Source organism: Schistocerca piceifrons, chromosome 5 (assembly GCF_021461385.2).
Source record: "Schistocerca piceifrons isolate TAMUIC-IGC-003096 chromosome 5, iqSchPice1.1, whole genome shotgun sequence".
Lineage (NCBI taxonomy): Eukaryota > Metazoa > Arthropoda > Insecta > Orthoptera > Acrididae > Schistocerca > Schistocerca piceifrons.
In genome coordinates this window covers 501227876-501245906 of record NC_060142.1, presented here as the reverse complement: position 1 = coordinate 501245906, position 18031 = coordinate 501227876, and the positions used below count along the sequence as shown (strand labels likewise).

General features: G+C 39.2%; 1 protein-coding gene across 1 annotated transcript in view; it reads left to right on the top strand.

Annotated features, from left to right (window-relative positions):
* The window catches only part of LOC124799112 (nucleoredoxin-like protein 2), a 54678-nt gene extending 42339 nt beyond the window's left edge, over positions 1 to 12339 (top strand). Inside the window, 1 exon segment of the mRNA XM_047262649.1 lies at positions 12204 to 12339. Within this exon segment, the coding sequence (XP_047118605.1) occupies positions 12204 to 12339 (136 nt within the window).
* Positions 12340 to 18031: the final 5692 nt, after the last annotated feature.

Genomic DNA, 18031 nt, shown 5'->3' with positions numbered 1-18031 from the left:
CTCTGTGAAGTGTCGTAGTTATCGTCCTCCGAAAGCTAAGTTCTGCAGAAGCCAATGTACTTACCTCATGATACACCAAATTTCAAGTAAACCAAAATGTTGCATTAAAATCTCATTAGCAGTACTGGTAAATGTTCTAAGTATGTGAGCCTTATAGTCGTTACGTAATCGTGCAACTAACAAGCAAGAATGTACACACACAATAACACTGTGACGTCTGTTCACTATAACAATGCATTCGTAATTTCTGTTTAAAAATGTTCCCTAGGTTCTAGACTGGATATTTAACTTCAAACATTGTTGTATGTTAACAGATTCTAAGTCTGACAAAGCCTACTAGCAATGTAAAGTGAAAAGTTATATGGCAAAGACAAAGTTAAAAAGCAGATTATCTTTCAATAAACGGTTTTACATGTGAAATGTGGTGCAATCCTTTACTCTTCCTAGTACGCAGAGTTTCAGCTTCAACGCAATTATCATGCGGTATACGTCGTTAAACAATACTGGAATTTTTCTTAAGGTTAGCGTCTATGTCATTTTTCTCTGAGCCAGCCGGCGAAGGTGGCTGCCTGCGGTGCGAGTCATTGTCTGTCTCTTTGTTGGTGCGCGCCGTTATTGGGATTAGGAGACCTAGCTTCTGCAAATTCGCGTTGTCGAAAGTGCCCTGCTCTGTTTGAATCCCGCCAGTTCTGATAAAATTCAGGTCTGTTGTTATGTCGGTAGTTTACATAGTTTCTTTCTTGTCGGTCATGTGGTGGAGAATTTCTTCCTGAATCGTGACTGCGCACTGAACTGTTGCGTCTCAAGTTATTCTGTCTCCCTTGATAATAATTGTTTTGGTTCCCATATTGTCTGTTTCTAAGGTAATCTCTGTCATATTCATTACTACGGAAATGCGATCTTTCTCTGTAACTATTATTACTCTGCCAGTGGTTGTCATATGGGTGGTGTCTGTTTTGGTCACGATTTGCGTTGTAAGAATAGACTTGTCGTGTCCAGTTATTGTTTCTGTCGTCACGGAATTGTGACAGATGTGACCTGTAGTGATTGTTTTCCTGTTTTCGCATCCCGCGACTGTCTGTGTCAATTTCTAATTCTTGTAACAGCCCCTGAAAAGCTTCAATGTCGTCTTTGCAACGTCTTGCTAAAATAATATGTCGTAAATGTTCAGGTAATTTGATTAAGCAAATGCGGATGAGTTCTGAGGGGCTGTATGGGTTTGAAAGATACTGGTTCTTATGCAACATGTCTTCAAAATATTTCACAAGACTGGAAAATTCAGATTGTTCGAAATGTTTCATCATTATGATGCCATGTTTTACTCGGTTTTGTGTAGCTTGAGACCAATATGCTGAGAGGAAGGCATGATAAAAATCTCCTTCACTGTGACAATCGTGAATGTCCGATCGCATTCTTACAGCTGGTTCATTCTCTAAGTAGCCACACATAAATTCTAATCTGTGTTCTAACGACCAGTTGGGAGGAAAACAATGAGAGAATTGATGGAACCATGCTTGTGGATGAATGTCGTTGCCAGAATTCTTAAATGTTTTGAATTTACATGTAGTAATGAACAGCTTATAGTCAAAATCATCGTGTCGGCGAGTAGGATATCGGTCATTGTTACGTCGTGTCGGCGGTTCCATCTCAAAATCCAATGCGCCTTGCCAATTTCTTTCATAATTACCGAAGTGTCCTGTGTTATTATTTTGTGGTTGTTCCGTATTTCTATGTCCCTCTTCCCGTACTGGAGCGCGAGTGTCCTCTGAAATATGTAATTCTTGTATTACCTGCGTCAACTGATCTTGTACTTCCCGGATTTCTCTTTTGTACTGTGTATTGATTTGATTTTGATTTTGTTTGAATTTTCTAATTTGTTCATACTCTTCTGTGTCAGTGAAAGCTACAGGTCTTGTGTCATTCAGATCATCATCTACCATTGCAGATAAGTTAGTGAACTGATCCGAAAGTTCGGCTACTTTCTCCGATAGTGTACTAATTTCCTCAGTGTGTTTTTCTGAACCAAGTTTCAGAGTGTCCATTTGTGTTGAAATCGTATCTACTGTGTCCTTTAAGTTTTCTTGAGTTTTTGCAAGTTGCGTAACCGAATCGGTAGATGCAACTGAGTCAATTTCAGCTTGCAAAGTGTCATGATTTTCATGAACAATAGTTTGCAGTTCTTTTATGGCTGCTTCGTGATTCTGTAATGCATTTTCATGACGCGAAAAAATAGGTTGGAAATGCTCACAAATTTGTGTTTTTACGTCATTACAGACTTTTTGACATTTCGATTCGATGTTATGTAACTCAGTAGTCAAATCTTCACGTGTTTGTTCAAGCGTGGTGTGAAGATTTTGTTCCATTGTGTCTAACTTTTTAAGATTTTGTTCCATTTGTCTCTGATTTTGTTCCATTTGTTGCATTAATTGCAATAGTAATGTATTGGTGTCTGGAATCTGTTTCTCTATGCTTTTTTGCGGTGCATTTTCACCGGCAACATTTTCACAAGCAGAAAATGTGTCTTGACTCATTTGAGAAAACGGTGAGGACCCAAAACCTGAATCTACAGTATTTGCGAGATTGTGTCCTGTCATTTCGGATTCCTGAGGCGAGCTGTTGCCGACTGGTCGATCGATAATGCTTCCCTGTTCACTAATTGTTTCACTGCCTACACCATTATTTGCAGCCCGCTCCATTTCCCTATGCACAATTACCAAATTACTATTTTGAACATTAGTTAATTCATTACGCGGTGGCGCTAACACACTGCTTTCGTCTTCACTGTCATTCCTCAGTTTACCTTGGAGCCTAGTATTACGTTTTTCACACGCCATTATTGTCACAATATTTCACACGATAACACAGAAAAACACAATTTGAAGAGCAACAATAAGAGAACACATTAACATAGCACTGAAAATAATATCTAGTTAATTGCAAGCGCAGCTACGAAATACTTGCTGCAAATCTACATGCATGCCACAACTGTTTTACTGTACAACAATGAAAGACTGCAACTACAAAGGAGATTCTCTCTACAATTACGCGCTAGCAATAAACAATAGCTACACTAATTACACAAACTACAAGAAAAAATCAGAAGATTCCAGTGAAGTATCCTCGGCTAAGGGTCGACATATGAAATGTCCCCTTTGAACAATTATACAAGACTGTGCTTAAACTGACACACAATATTTTTTAGCGCAACGCAATCTGACTTTCAAAAATCCCTACAAAAGAATGGCCCTGACTAACATTAACCTGTACCTTTCACAAATCACTTACCTCACAAAATCTTCATTACTCGAACTACTGCAATACAGCGAGCGCCACTACTGCCAGCTAAATAAAAGATTCAAACTACGGAAGGCACTAACTACTGATAGGCATAGTTAGCAAATGAAAGATTTTAATAGAGAACAAACAATGTATTTACCTTAATAGTCATAATATATGTAGTAGTTCATGACAAATTTCAAAACTCTGCCATCTCTCTCCCCACATCCACCACTGCTGGCGGCTCACCTCCAACTGCACAACGCTACGCGCTGTTAACAGCCACCTGCCCAACACTACAATGGCAGACAACAATGCAAACTAGCCACAGACTGCACACTGCACAGCCAGTGATTTTCATAGAGAGGTGGCGTTACCAATAAAAAAACCTAAACAGCGTACTTACAAGTTTGCAGCTTTTCTCGAAAAGTGATAAGTGGTTAAGTACTACCAAAAAATCGTAAGTATTCTCCTATTGCTTATAATTTTTTGAAACTCTGCTCAAAAATCACGTTGCAATCGAGCATCATATCACTACTTGGGCATTACGAATGGTCAGCACTAACGGGGGAAAACCGAAGTTGAAGAACTATTTTTTATGTTAATTTGTCCGTTTCCAAAAGCTACATGCAGATAAAAGCATATTATGTAGATACAGTCAACATATCAGCTACTTTCTACACACATCAAAAAAAGCCTTGCATCACATTGGTTCCGAGAGTTCCGCAACCTGTGCAGAAAATTGGAATAGAGATAAAGATAAACATCATTTCTACCCTTTTTTTGCTCATGACAACCACACATTGCATGTTGTATCATCATACAGCGAGGCCTTCAGAGGTGGTGGTCCAGATTGCTGTACACACCGATACCTCTAATACCCAGTAGCACGTCCTGTTGCATTGATGCATGTTTGTATTCGTCGTGGCATACTATTCACAAGTTCATCAAAGCACTGTTGGTCCAGATTGTCCCACTCCTCAACGGCGGTTCGGCGTAGATCCCTCAGAGTGGATGGCGGGTCACGTCGTCCATAAACAGCCCTTTTCAATCTATCTCAGGCATGTTCGATAGGGTTCATGTCTTGAGAACATGCTGGCCACTATAGTCGAGCGATGTCGTTATCCTGAAGGAAGTAATTCACAAGATGTGCACAATGGGGGCGCGAATTGTTGTCCATGAAGACGAATGTCTTGCCAATACGTTGCAGATATGGTTGCACTATCGGTCGGAGGATGGCATTCACGTATCGAACAGCCGTTACAGCGCCTTCCATGACCACGAGCAGAGTACGTCGGCCCCACATAATGCCACCCCAAAACAGCAGGGAACCTCCACCTTGCTGCATTCGCTGGACAGTGTTTCTAAGGCGTTCAGCCTGACCGGGCTGCCTGCAAACACGTCTACGACGATTGTCTGGTTGAAGACAAATGCGACACTCATTGGTGAAGAGAACATGATGCCAATCCTGAGTGGTCCATTCGGCATGTTGTTGGGCCCATCTGTACCGCGCTGCATGGTGTCGTGGTTGCTAAGGTGGACCTCTCCATGGATGTTGGGAGTGAAGTTGCGCACCATGCAACCTATTGTGCACAGTTTGAGTAGTAACACGCCGTCCTGTGGCTGCACGAAAAGCATTATTCAACATGATGGCGTTGCTGTCAGGATTCCTCCGAGCCATAATCCGTAGGTAGCGATCATCCGTTGCACTTGTAGCCTTTGGGCGTCCTGAGCTAGGCATGTCATCGACAATTCCTGTCTCTCTGTATCTCCTCCATGTCCGAACAACATCACTTTGGTTAACTCCGAGACACCTGGACACTTCCCTTGTTGAGAGCCCTTCCTGACACAAAGTAACAATGCGGACGCGATCGAACCGCGGTATTGACCGTCTGGGCATGGCTGAACTACAGACGACACGAGCCGTGTACCTTCTTCCTGGTGGAATGACTGGAACTGATCGGCTGTCGGAACGCCTTCGTCTAATAGGCGCTGCTCATGCATGGTTGTTTACACCTTTGGGCGGATTTAGTGACATCTCTGAACAGTCAAAGGGACTGTTTCTGTGATACAATATCCACTGTCAACGTCTATCTTCAGGAGTTCTGGAAACTGAGGTGATGCAAAACATTTTTAATGGGTGTACTTTATTGTAGACTATGAAGGAATTAAGTTTTCTCCTTATATGATGTGGCAGTTTTGTTGTGGCTTCTCCTGTTATTAATATTTTAAAGTAAATGTGGCATTGTATTTCATTAATATCGCACTTCGTAAAATACTTCCAGATTAGATATTGTGCCATTCTGAAACACAACCAAAGCTCGACAACAACAGCAAGTAACTACCATATAAACCGTATGGGGCAAGTCTCGCGCACTGCATGTAGTCACGTGCCACGTAGTAACAGGTCATTGTCTCAGCAGTGTTGTACCAATTCTTATGCCGTGTGTTCGTTGCTCGTTTCTGTCAGCGTTGTTATTAAAATATCGCTGATCGCTTTCCACATTTTCTATAATAACGCAATATTTCAAGACAATACGGATTTTAGGAATAAAAATTATTCGTTCTTCTAAAAAGGTTTATTTAAAAACGAAAAATTGCATTGACTTATTGATATTTTGGTTTTTTACCCGGTTATTAGTAAAAATAAAAGAAACCGTGTTATAATAGAGAACAGACCAATACCGAAAAATATCGGTTATTCAGAACTAAAATACCGAAACTGGTTTTAACTGGTCGGTTTTTCTCAGCATCCATCATTATTACGAGAGGTCACTCCCAACTCCAGTTAAATATGACACAGATAAAAATATATTTATTATGCACGCATCATTACTAAAAAAAATTCTGTAGCCAAACCTTCCACACTAACCTTTCGATAACTTAGTGAAAACTGTAGGAAAATTCCACCAGTAGTTCCTGAGATTATCTATAATATAGAGACACAATAACGTTGTGGGGGATTTCGACTTCAACGAACATTTGGAAGATGTCGCCAATGGTAGCCCACTTGTTGTAGAGGTTGCCTGTTTCTTTTTGGAACATGTAGAAAGATAAGATCTGTACTTCGTTCGTTGCAAACGTAAAAATTCTATGACACAATCGTCGTGTGGAGCCATGGTGAGGAACAACTCAGTGACTTACTAAGACATCTGAACAGCCTCCAGGCCAGTATCGGAGTCACTTTGGAGACTGAAAAGACTGAACAGCTACTCTTCCTTAATGTGTTGGTTACGAGAAATGATGAGAACCTGGGCCGCAGCTCATCCCAAAATCCGGACACAGGCTACCAGATACTTGCGCAAGGTGTTAGATCATGACCCAAGCCAGAAAAGAGGTGTCATTAACATGCTCTCTATGTATTAAAAGTCAGCAAGAGCTTTTTTTGCGAATAGAAAGGTTATACGAGTAGGTTCCATTACGTGGTTTTAATTTGTCACGATGTTTCAAAGGAGCACACCTTCCACTGCATCTTCAAAGATACATCAGGAAAACAGGAAACCTAAGCTGTCGCAAAGCCATTCCTCTTCATATTGTTTCATCCGTGGGAGTTTCTGTGTCATATGGTAAGTGAGTAGTGGAATAATTGAGGCTGTGTGTGTGCGCATCGTAGGCCGTGTCTTGGTGTATAATCGGTAAGAGCATTTTCCCTGTGAAAGACGAAGTGCTGGTCAGGCATACAGTTCTATTCTTAAAGAAGTTCCATGTTACTGTGATATTCTTAGAGCTCTGTTATTATTTGCGAATAAGTCCATTAGGACTATTCAGAGAACTCAGAGGACTGTATCTTCCATGTCTTGTGCCCATAATTGTTTCATTCTCTCCCAGTGAACTTCCCTTCTCTCTTCAGATGCTGTTGTCCTAGTCTTCTTCGTGGGTTTTTGCCCTGGTCAATTTGCCATTTGTGACTTCTGGACCAGAAGATTTCACAGGTTTTGGGCATCTTCTGAAGTACTTCCAGCCAATTTCATATCAGTTTTGATCTCGCCAACCCATTTCATCACATCTGTTTTGACTTTGCCTCTGTAGTTAAAACAATAAACTTCTTGTTTTGTAAGGCTGTTCATTCTTTTAATGTGTCCATAGAATCTGAATCTGCAAGTAGTCGAACAAGCTTCGTTCTGGCACATTTTGCTAGTGTGGGTTGCCTACACAGGGACAGGTATGCACTCAGGGGCAAACTTATTGTTCTCCTGTGATTGACAGGCCATGAGCCTATTCTTCTCCTTTGATTGACAGGTCCTTAACCTATTTTCGTGCTAAAAGGATCTTTCCCTTTGACTGACTGGCACTTAACCTATCTGTTCCAATGCTTCCTAGAATAGCACAGGGTGCATTGTTCCTAGCGATCCTAACGCGACATGCAGACTGCATCTAGCCATGGAAACGTGTTTACCTGCCCAACGTGACTGTCGCATCACCATGAAATGTTTGTCCCGCTGTCAACAGTCCACAGCTTGTGATCGTGCGGTAGCATTCTCGCTTCCCACGCCCGGGTTCCCGGGTTCGATTCCCAGCGAGGTCAGGGTTTTCTCTGCCTCGTGATGACTGGGTGTTGTGTGCTGTCCTTAGGTTAGTTAGGTTTAAGTAGTTCTAATTTCTAGGGGACTGATGACCATAGCTGTTAAGTCCCATAGTGCTCAGAGCCATTTGAACCATTTTGCTGTCAACATACGTCTCAGAAACGTTAAAAGTTCTCGCTGCTAAAAGCCTTCATCATGTCTGTGCACCCTGTTATTTAGAAAGAGAGCACTGTCTAAGCACAGAATGGGGGGGGGGGATCAGAACAATTACACAAACAGAATTCGAAGCACTGTCCAACAGAAGAGAAAAATGGCGGGAATTTTCGATATCCTACAGCTACTGGTCTGGTGATGTCCTAATGCCATAATGGCGGATGAGCGACTGCATTCCCACCAGAGATTGTCTGCTTCAACTTGCCTTTGAACACTTGCTTTCTCAGAACTTTCCATAGATACCTTGCCTCCATCTTGTTCAAATCAGTCTGTAGACACTCCTATGTTCTGGCACAAAGGATGTCTTGTGAATTAATGGAGCATTATGACTGGCTTTTATTGAATTTACCTGCTGAATTACTGATGCCACCAGTGTGGAAGCACTGTCTGCCTATTTTTTTTCTTTCTGCGGATGAGACTTTCAGTGGGAAGAAACTATTTTGCACAAATCACCATATTGTAGTGACAATTAAACCTTGCAAAGTGGCCCACAGATCATCAAATAAGGAAAGACTCTTACTCAGTTACACTGCTCTGTCACTGAGGACAGGAGCTTGAATATTAGAGCATGAAATGGATCTCCAACCCAATAATATAACACCGCGTACCATGTCAATGTAGTAAACATACAATTCGTATCCTGCACCATACAAAATCGCCCCTTTTACATCATTTGTATAGCTATCGACTACTAGACACTCATACATATGCCACAAACACAGACGGCATAAGCACATGCAGTGTAGGTAAACTTCTCGCTGCACTAGATATTTCCCGTGAGGTTGGGTAGTCATCCACTCCTGATGCATGACCAGAGCGCCCTCAGCGGACCAAAGTCACTCTCAGAACTCTACAAATTTGGGGTCGGCTCCCCTCAGCACAAAAGCTTTACTGCTTCCGGCCCCGACCTGCGTGCTTGCCTGCTTTTCTACTCACATCTCCAGACTCTTCGATTACAAGAACATACGTAATTTCGCATGGTTTGGCAGAATATCATATCGTTTTCGCGATACTTCTCGATATCAAGCACACAGCAATATCGCTTGCATAGCAGTATCGCTCGCGCAACATAATTCCAAAGATATAGACTGGAAATTAGTTCTCTAGAAACCTGAAACCTTAGCGAGGTGAAACGTGCTGTAAACCACTGAGTAACTAGAAACTTATCCTGTCTGTGAAGACATTTACTCGAAAACTCGAAAAAAATAGAAGAAACTGATATTTCCACGTACAAATACTGATGTCGGTGATGTAACAAATTCCAAATCATCCCTATAATTTACAAAGTCAACTAAGGTGTTTCTCATGTCTAGAGAACCAGCAAATGTTTCTTCCCCCCATATTTCACTGCTAGATGCACACACCGCAATCGGTTGTCGCTCAGCTAAATAAAGGTGTGAAATGTAGGATAGGGTTAGGGCTCGTAGGTGGACCAACCACACGTTACATCCGAAGATGTGTTCTATTTTAGAAGCTGGGTCCACCAACAGATGGACTGAACAGAGCAAACACACTGCAAACCTATTGTTAACGACCTGTCAATCAAAGGAGAAGAATAGGTTAATGACCTGTCAACCAAAGGAGAACAATAGGTTAAGTACCTGTCAATCAAAGGAGAACAATAAGTTTGCCCCTGAGTGCATACCTGCCCCTGATGTAGGCAACCAACACTAACCAAATGGCCCAGAACGAAGCTTGTTTGGTTACTCCTGTGACTTCTAATGTCGCTGTGGATTTCTGTTTTGTCTTACCTCTGATTCGGTATTGTTCATCTGTATGTTTGAGCCTAGAATTTTTCTTAATATTTTGCAATCCTTCTTCAGTGTTTTCAATCTCACCTTTCCTGTTCCTTTGAGTCTCTGTATTGTTGTGTTTTCTCTTGTATGGGAATTGGTCAAACCTAATTATTTTCTCTATTCTTCTAATTATGGAATAGCATAAATGGAAGTACTGAGCAATATGAGATGTGAGATTCCTGGTGACAGCAACAGTGCGGATGTTGACTAGAGCTGGCTGGTGTGGCCGAGCGCTTCTAGGCGCTTCAGTCTGGAACCGTGCTACCGCTGTGGTCGCAGGTTCGAATCCTGCCTAGGGCATGGATGTGTGTGATGTCCTTAGGTTAGTTAGGTTTAAGTAGTTCTAAGATCTACGGGACTGATGACCTCAGATGTTAAGTCCCATAGTGCTCAGAGCCATTTGAACCATTTTGTTGACAAAACAAATGAAAAAATTCGCCATAAGTTCCACATTTTATGTTTATATATTCTGACCTTCTATACTGTAGTAACTATGCGAGTGTCGTTCAGTTATTCCGGGGATGCTGGTCTGTGTACCAACGATTACATTACATACAGGTTATAACCCTTTAATACCAGTAGTTACAACATCACATATGCATTAAAATAATGAACAAAATGTATTTTCTGTGGCTACCAAAGATTTTTAGTGTGCAGAGCCAGTTTAAATTTAGTTATGGTCTCTTCAAAATAGAGTGAAGAAGTGTGCCGAGATTCAGTGTCGCTTCCCTGTCCTGGATGTTGGACATTCATTTAGAGATAGAATAATTATCCATGTTCAGTGTGATGCAAAATCTCAGAGATGGAGCATTGGTTAGCACACCACGATGATTTCGGGAGGACGACAGTTCCAATCCACCGGCGATTTAGATTTTCCACGATTTCCCTAATTCACTTATCTCACATACCTGGATGGATCCTTTGAGAGGGCTCGGCCGATTTTCTTCCCAAGTCTTCTCTGACATAAGCTTTTGTTCCATCTCTAATGACCTCATTCTCCATGGAACGTTAAACTCTAATCTTCCTCCCTTCCTTTATGCAGAAGCAGCTACCATACAATTGATTACACATGTCTACAATATTCACGATGTCTTCTAAATTAGTTAGGATGACAATTTCTTTCTAAATCGTTCTCGAATTAATTGGGTCTTAATTTGGATCTCAAGTGGGATCCTGTTAAGGAGAGGAAGGAAGTATTAAACCAGCCACAAGACTGATGACTTGACATGTACAGCTTTCTTTACATTACCCATTAATGTGACATGTGGTCTAAATAACACTTACTGCAGGATTATTAACATCTTTGTAAATCAGAAAGCAAAATCTTGCAGTGTTTCTTATGCAGTGTGTATAACACAAATATTGGTGTGTTATTAATGTACTCTCATTTCATAAATATTTCTCTTTTAATGTATATATATTTATGAAAGCTTTCAATTCAAAGGACCGCTGAATATTCATTTTAATGGAGCCATGATTGACAATACAATTAAGGAGCTTTATTGTGATGGTTTACTCTACAGCATATAAAGTAAAGGTTGGTTTGACCCATATTACTCAATACACTGATACATGTTATTGATTTTCATGCAGTTACCAAACTAATTTGATAGGTAACAATATGCTATTTTAATACATTTTTATCTGTGAGTGAATGGTGCATATCTTATCTATAAAACTGGAACTGTGACTATTGGATTGTACATTTATTGATACCCCACAAAGTGTATGTCATGCAAATTAGCAGAAGATTATATAATTAAGCAAGAACTATGTTATTAATTATTCAAATGCCTGCCAAAACAAAGAGAATGACATATCAGTGGCTGCTCTATCAAAATACAACTGACCCATAATATTATACACTTTGGGTTAATTTTTTTAATAATATTGACTTCTGATATGTACTCACGCATCTGCCTCTGAGGGTATTTTGAAAGCTTAAGTATAGTAATCACAATATGACTGCAGCGCTTGTTATAATTCTTTCAATAAATCGCTGAAGACCAGAATTCTCCAGGTCTTGCAAATTTTGCTGCTATTGCTCTCAGAAATTCCAAAATATTCCATAAATATTTCCTATTAATTTATCTGTTCTGTATGTCTGCTGTGGTTGCTCATCAAGAGTACTTGTCAGCAAGTCATATTGCATGTATATTCATCAGTTTGAGAAGGATGCACCATGTATATTGCACTATTAAACTGTAATTTCTTAAGATTTGTAAACACGCAAGTGATTATGTCAAAGAAATTGGCATCAGTGGTCAGTGATTTTTATTGACTTCTATGGGATGATATAAAATATCTCCGACGCATAATTCTTTATACAGACGAGGTATATAACCAAACAGATTTGATTATAGAACATGTAACAAAAACAATTTGTTGTTTACAGGCTCTTGCGAATGAAATACGGCATCACATCAATTCCAGTCTTACTGGTAGTACGTCCTGATGGATATGTTGTGAGCAAGAATGGCAGACGGCAAGTGGAAGACTATGGTGTCAATGTTTTTCTTAAATGGATGTGAAAACAGTATTTATATAAAATAAAGTATAATACAAATTCATAAATTTGACAGTGTTTTAGATGACATTTTCCGTAGAAGAGAAAATCGTTATGTAGTGTAATACTATTGGCCACAACATTTACAGTCAGTGTTCAGCTAACAAATGGGAAAGGAGCTCTTTATTTGCGTATTATAGCAGTTTTCCTAGAAATAGCATGAGTGTTGTGCTCGAAATGTGACCGTTTATAGCCTATGACTGATAACCAAATGTTTTTGTGTTGTGACAATGGCAGTATAGGAGTGAAAGAGCGAAATACACAGCCAACACAGCATCTACATCTCTTCGGAAGTGTTGTGGAAGGTACCAAGCCCAAGCATTCGATCAACAGATCACCATCAAGAGTGCTATTTGCTCTCACTGTGTAAGACACATGTTTGCGTTTTAACCCGAGACAGATTAAACTAGATTAGATTAGATTAGATTAATACTAGTTCCATGGATCATGAATACGATATTTCTTAATGATGTGGAACGAGTCAAATTTTCCAATACATGACATAATTAAGTTAATTTAACAACATACTTAAGTTAATATAACAACTTTTTTATTTTTTTGTGTTTTTATTGTATTTTTTATTTTTTTAATATTTTTTTGTTTTTTTTTTCGTTTTTTTCTTAATTTATATCTAAAAATTCCTCTATGGAGTAGAAGGAGTTGTCATTCAGAAATTCTTTTAATTTCTTCTTAAATACTTGTTGGTTATCTGTCAGACTTTTGATACTATTTGGTAAGTGACCAAAGACTTTAGTGCCAGTATAATTCACCCCTTTCTGTGGCAAAGTTAGATTTAATCTTGAATAGTGAAGATCATCCTTTCTCCTAGTATTGTAGTTATGCACACTGCTATTACTTTTGAACTGGGTTTGGTTGTTAATAACAAATTTCATAAGAGAGTATATATACTGAGAAGCTACTGTGAATATCCCTAGTTCCTTAAATAAATGTCTGCAGGATGATCTTGGGTGGACTCCAGCTATTATTCTGATTACACGCTTTTGTGCAATAAATGCTTTATTCCTCAGTGATGAATTACCCCAAAAAATGATGCCATATGAAAGCAATGAGTGAAAATAGGCGTAGTAAGCTAATTTACTAAGATGTTTATCACCAAAATTTGCAATGACCCTTATTGCATAAGTAGCTGAACTCAAACGTTTCAGCAGATCATCAATGTGTTTCTTCCAATTAAATCGCTCATCAATGTACACACTTAAAAATTTGGAATATTCTACCTTAGCTATATGCTTCTGATTAAGGTCTATATTTATTAATGGCGTCATACCATACACTGTACAGAACTGTATGTACTGTGTCTTATCAAAATTCAGTGAGAGTCCATTTACAAGGAACCACTTAGTAATTTTCTGAAAGACAATATTGACAATTTCATCAGTTAATTCTTGTTTGTCAGGTGTGATTACTATACTTGTATCATCAGCAAAGAGAACTAACTTTGCCTCTTCACGAATATAGAATGGCAAGTCATTAATATATATTAAGAACAACAAAGGACCCAAGACTGACCCTTGTGGAACCCCATTCTTGATAGTTCCCCAGTTTGAGGAATGTGCTGATCTTTGCATATTATGAGAACTACTTATTTCAACTTTCTGCACTCTTCCAGTTAGGTACGAATTAAACGATTTGTGCACTGTCCCACTCATGCCACAATACTTGAGCTTGTCTAGCAGAATTTCATGATTTACACAATCAAAAGCCTTTGAGAGATCACAAAAAATCCCAATGGGTGGTGTTCGGTTATTCAGATTATTCAAAATTTGATTTGTGAAAGTATATATGGCATTTTCTGTTGAAAAACCTTTCTGGAAACCAAACTGACATTTTGTTAGTACTTCATTTTTACAGATATGTGAAGCTACTCTTGAATACATTACTTTCTCAAAAATTTTGGATAAAGCTGTTAGAAGGGAGACTGGACGGTAATTGTTGACATCAGATCTATCCCCCTTTTTATGCAAAGGTATAACAATAGCATATTTCAGTCTATCAGGGAAAATGCCCTGTCCCAGAGAGCTATTACACAGGTGGCTGAGAATCTTACTTATCTGTTGAGAACAAGCTTTTAGTATTTTGCTGGAAATGCCATCAATTCCATGTGAGTTTTTGCTTTTAAGCAAGTTTATTATTTTCCTAATTTCAGAGGGAGAAGTGGGTGAGATTTCAATTGTATCAACTTGCGTAGGTATGGCCTCTTCCATTAACAGCCTGGCATCTTCTAATGAACACCTGGATCCTACTATATCCACAACATTTAGAAAATGATTATTAAAAATACTTTCAACTTCTGACTTTTTGTTCGTAAAGTTTTCATTCAATTTGATGGTAATACTGTCTTCCTGTGCTCTTGGTTGACCTGTTTCTCTTTTAATAATATTCCAAATTGTTTTAATTTTATTATCAGAGTTGCTGATTTCAGACATGATACACATATTTCTGGATTTTTTAATAACTTTCCTTAATGTAACACAGTAGTTTTTATAATGTTTGATAGTTTCTAGGTCACTACTGTTTCTTGCTGTCAGATACATTTCCCTTTTCTGGTTACAAGATATTTTTATACCCTTAGTAAGCCATGGTTTGTTACAAGGTTTCTTACAAATATATTTAACTATTTTCTTGGGGAAGCAGTTTTCAAATGCATTTACAAAAATGTCATGAAATAAATTATATTTTAAATTGGCATCAGGTTCACGGTACACCTCATCCCAGTCTAACTGCTGTAGGCTTTCCCTGAAATTTGCAATTGTTAAATCGTTGACTGAACGTACTACTTTGGAGGACTGTTTAGTATTACTAAATGGAGCTATATCATATATTGTAACTAGCTGTGCACCATGATCAGAAAGACCATTCTCAACAGGCTGAGCATTTATCTGGTTAAACTTATCTTGATCTATAAAGAAGTTATCTATCAGTGAGCTGCTATCCTTTAACACCCGAGTAGGAAAATCAACAACGGGTGTCAAACTGAAAGAACCGAGTAATACTTCAAGGTCATTTTTCCTATTACCCTCTTTCAGAGAATCTACATTGAAGTCCCCACAAATAATAATTTGCTTCCCCCTGTCTGACAGATAGCACAACAAGGAGTCCAAATTTTTCAGAAATAGATGAAAATTTCCTGATGGAGACCTATATACAGTTATAAATGTGTCTTTATTTAATTTAAGCTCACAGGCACATGCTTCTATATGTTTCTGTACACAAAACTTTTTTGTTTCTATACTTTTTGCACAATGATCACTTTTGACATATATGGCAACTCCTCCTTTCTCCATATTTTCTCTCATTTCATGTGCAGAGAGCTTATACCCACTTACATTTACCTTATCCATATCGGTAACAATGTGATGCTCAGACAGGCATAGTATATCTATTTCATCCTCAGCTTCTAAATCTTCTAAACAAACCAGAAGCTCATCTATTTTATTCTTTAAACTCCCAATATTTTGATGAAATATACTTACATTATTTTTAATTATACTTTTATGAGAACCCTTCCTTATTCTAACATTTGCAGTACTCTCCTGTCTGAGTTTCTCATTGTGCTTAGGCCTAGTTCCTATACCAGTGGTCACATCGTGTTCAGAGAGGCAGATTATGTCAACTGGGTTGGGTGACTTTAATTCATCAATGCAATTACCTAGGACTGAGATACAACTTGGTGGAGATAAAATTTCTGGTGATTGGTGAAAATTTATAATTGACAGCCGCGATTGGTGATCCAATGTGCTAGAATTGTGCTGCTTAATTTCTTTCCTAAACTGAAGATTTGTTTCAATCCTGACCTCTCGTAGAACTTGACATCTTTCTGTCTTACCTATCCTAAAAATGGTGCTGCTCCAACACCTGTAACCACTGGTATTTTACCATTCATGGCAGTGCCTCCCACCCTTAAATTTCCTGCTATTACCCCAGCCAGTTTCCCCCTCCCTTTCCTGTTGAGATGTAGACCGTGCCTGGTATAGTCCCACCTACTGAGAGAATCAACAGGAACCACACCAATATGAGCCCCCGCACCTGACCCAAGCAGCCGTCCCAACTCCAAATTAACCCTCCCAACAGAAGAGTTCAAATGAGGCCGGTCATGGCGTCTCAGGACAGATACAAACTCAACATTGGTGTGTCTCGATGCCGACGGAATTTTTACCAGGTCACACTCTATACTGTACCCAGGATCTCTGTCGATGCTGTTCCCTGGCCCTCCCACAATAACCACGGTGTCTTCCCTGGTAAATCCTTTACAGAGTGAACCTAAATCCTCCGTCACCTGATCCAGACTGGCACTTGGTTTGAAAAAATTTGTGACCTGGTATTCTGGTCCTAATTCCTCCTGCAGAAGTTGGCCTACACCTCTGGCATGAGAACTGCCTAACAACAAAACTTTCTTCCCTTTCGATGACTTTCCTACAATCTTTTTCAATTTACTATTGAAAGTTTGTTGTGTCCTGTCTACACCTACCTCTGCTTGAGGCTCATTAGTTTCTAACTGAAGCAACAGGTCAAACTTATTTTTGACATTCACCACAAAACTGTCAGACTTAGTTCTAGGCCTGTTCCTTCTGCTACCTGTTGCCACTTCCCACCTCTCTTTGCCCTTCTCCCTCCTTAACCTTTCCAGATCTTCCCTAGCCTGATCTAGATCAGCCTGAAGGGCAGCAATTTTCCCCTCCTATTCCACTATCTTCCTATCTCTACTGCAAATCCTACATAACCACTGATGAGCCTGATCCACTTTCCCGACACCCACGCCACTGCAGTCCCCCCAGTGAAAAAAATTACTGCATCCATCACACCAAACCCCGGAACTAACAATTCTACGGCAAGTCAGACACTTCTCACTCATGGCAATAATAATACTTTAGCTAGAATAAATCAATTAAATTACCGAAAATAAAAAAAAGACGTTACAAGAATTAAGCCTATTCACAAATGTATATAAGCAAGTTTCCGATTTAAAATTCCGCTGTTTTTCTGAGATCTGTATTAAAACAATGAAGGTATACGCTATTTATTATATATTTCACTCGATGGAATGAAAAAAAGGACAATTAAACGAGATACTTTAACTTTGATTCTCCAAAAACGTTACGAGAATTAGGCCTATAAACAAATGTATATAAGCAAGTTTCTTATATAAAGTTACGCTGTTTTTCTGAAATCTGTATTAAAACAATGAAGTTATACGCTATTTACGGTAGTTTACTTATTTGTTACCGAGAAACTAGTTAAATTGCCGTGAAACAAGAAAGAAACACGTTTACAAAATTTAAGCCTAAGCGCGACTTCGCGAAGTTACGATCTTTTCGTGTTTTCTGAAAAAATACGCAAAGAAAAGTCAAACCTTTAACGGCATGACTAAACGATACACTAATGCACGTATTTAATTTGTTGTCGGCGTTAAAGTAAATTATATTCCTGTCTAAATCACTTAACTTTCTGGAAATGGTTTCTGGCGTCACTCACTCTCAGAGTAAAGAAGTGAACACCACTTCTTTTGTACCCTTGTCGGCCACATGGAACGGCCATCTACTGGCATAGTTTTTGGACCACTACCAGTTGAAATGTGCGAATTCCTAAGAGACCAAACTGCTGAGGTCATCGGCCCCTAGACTTACACACTACTTAAA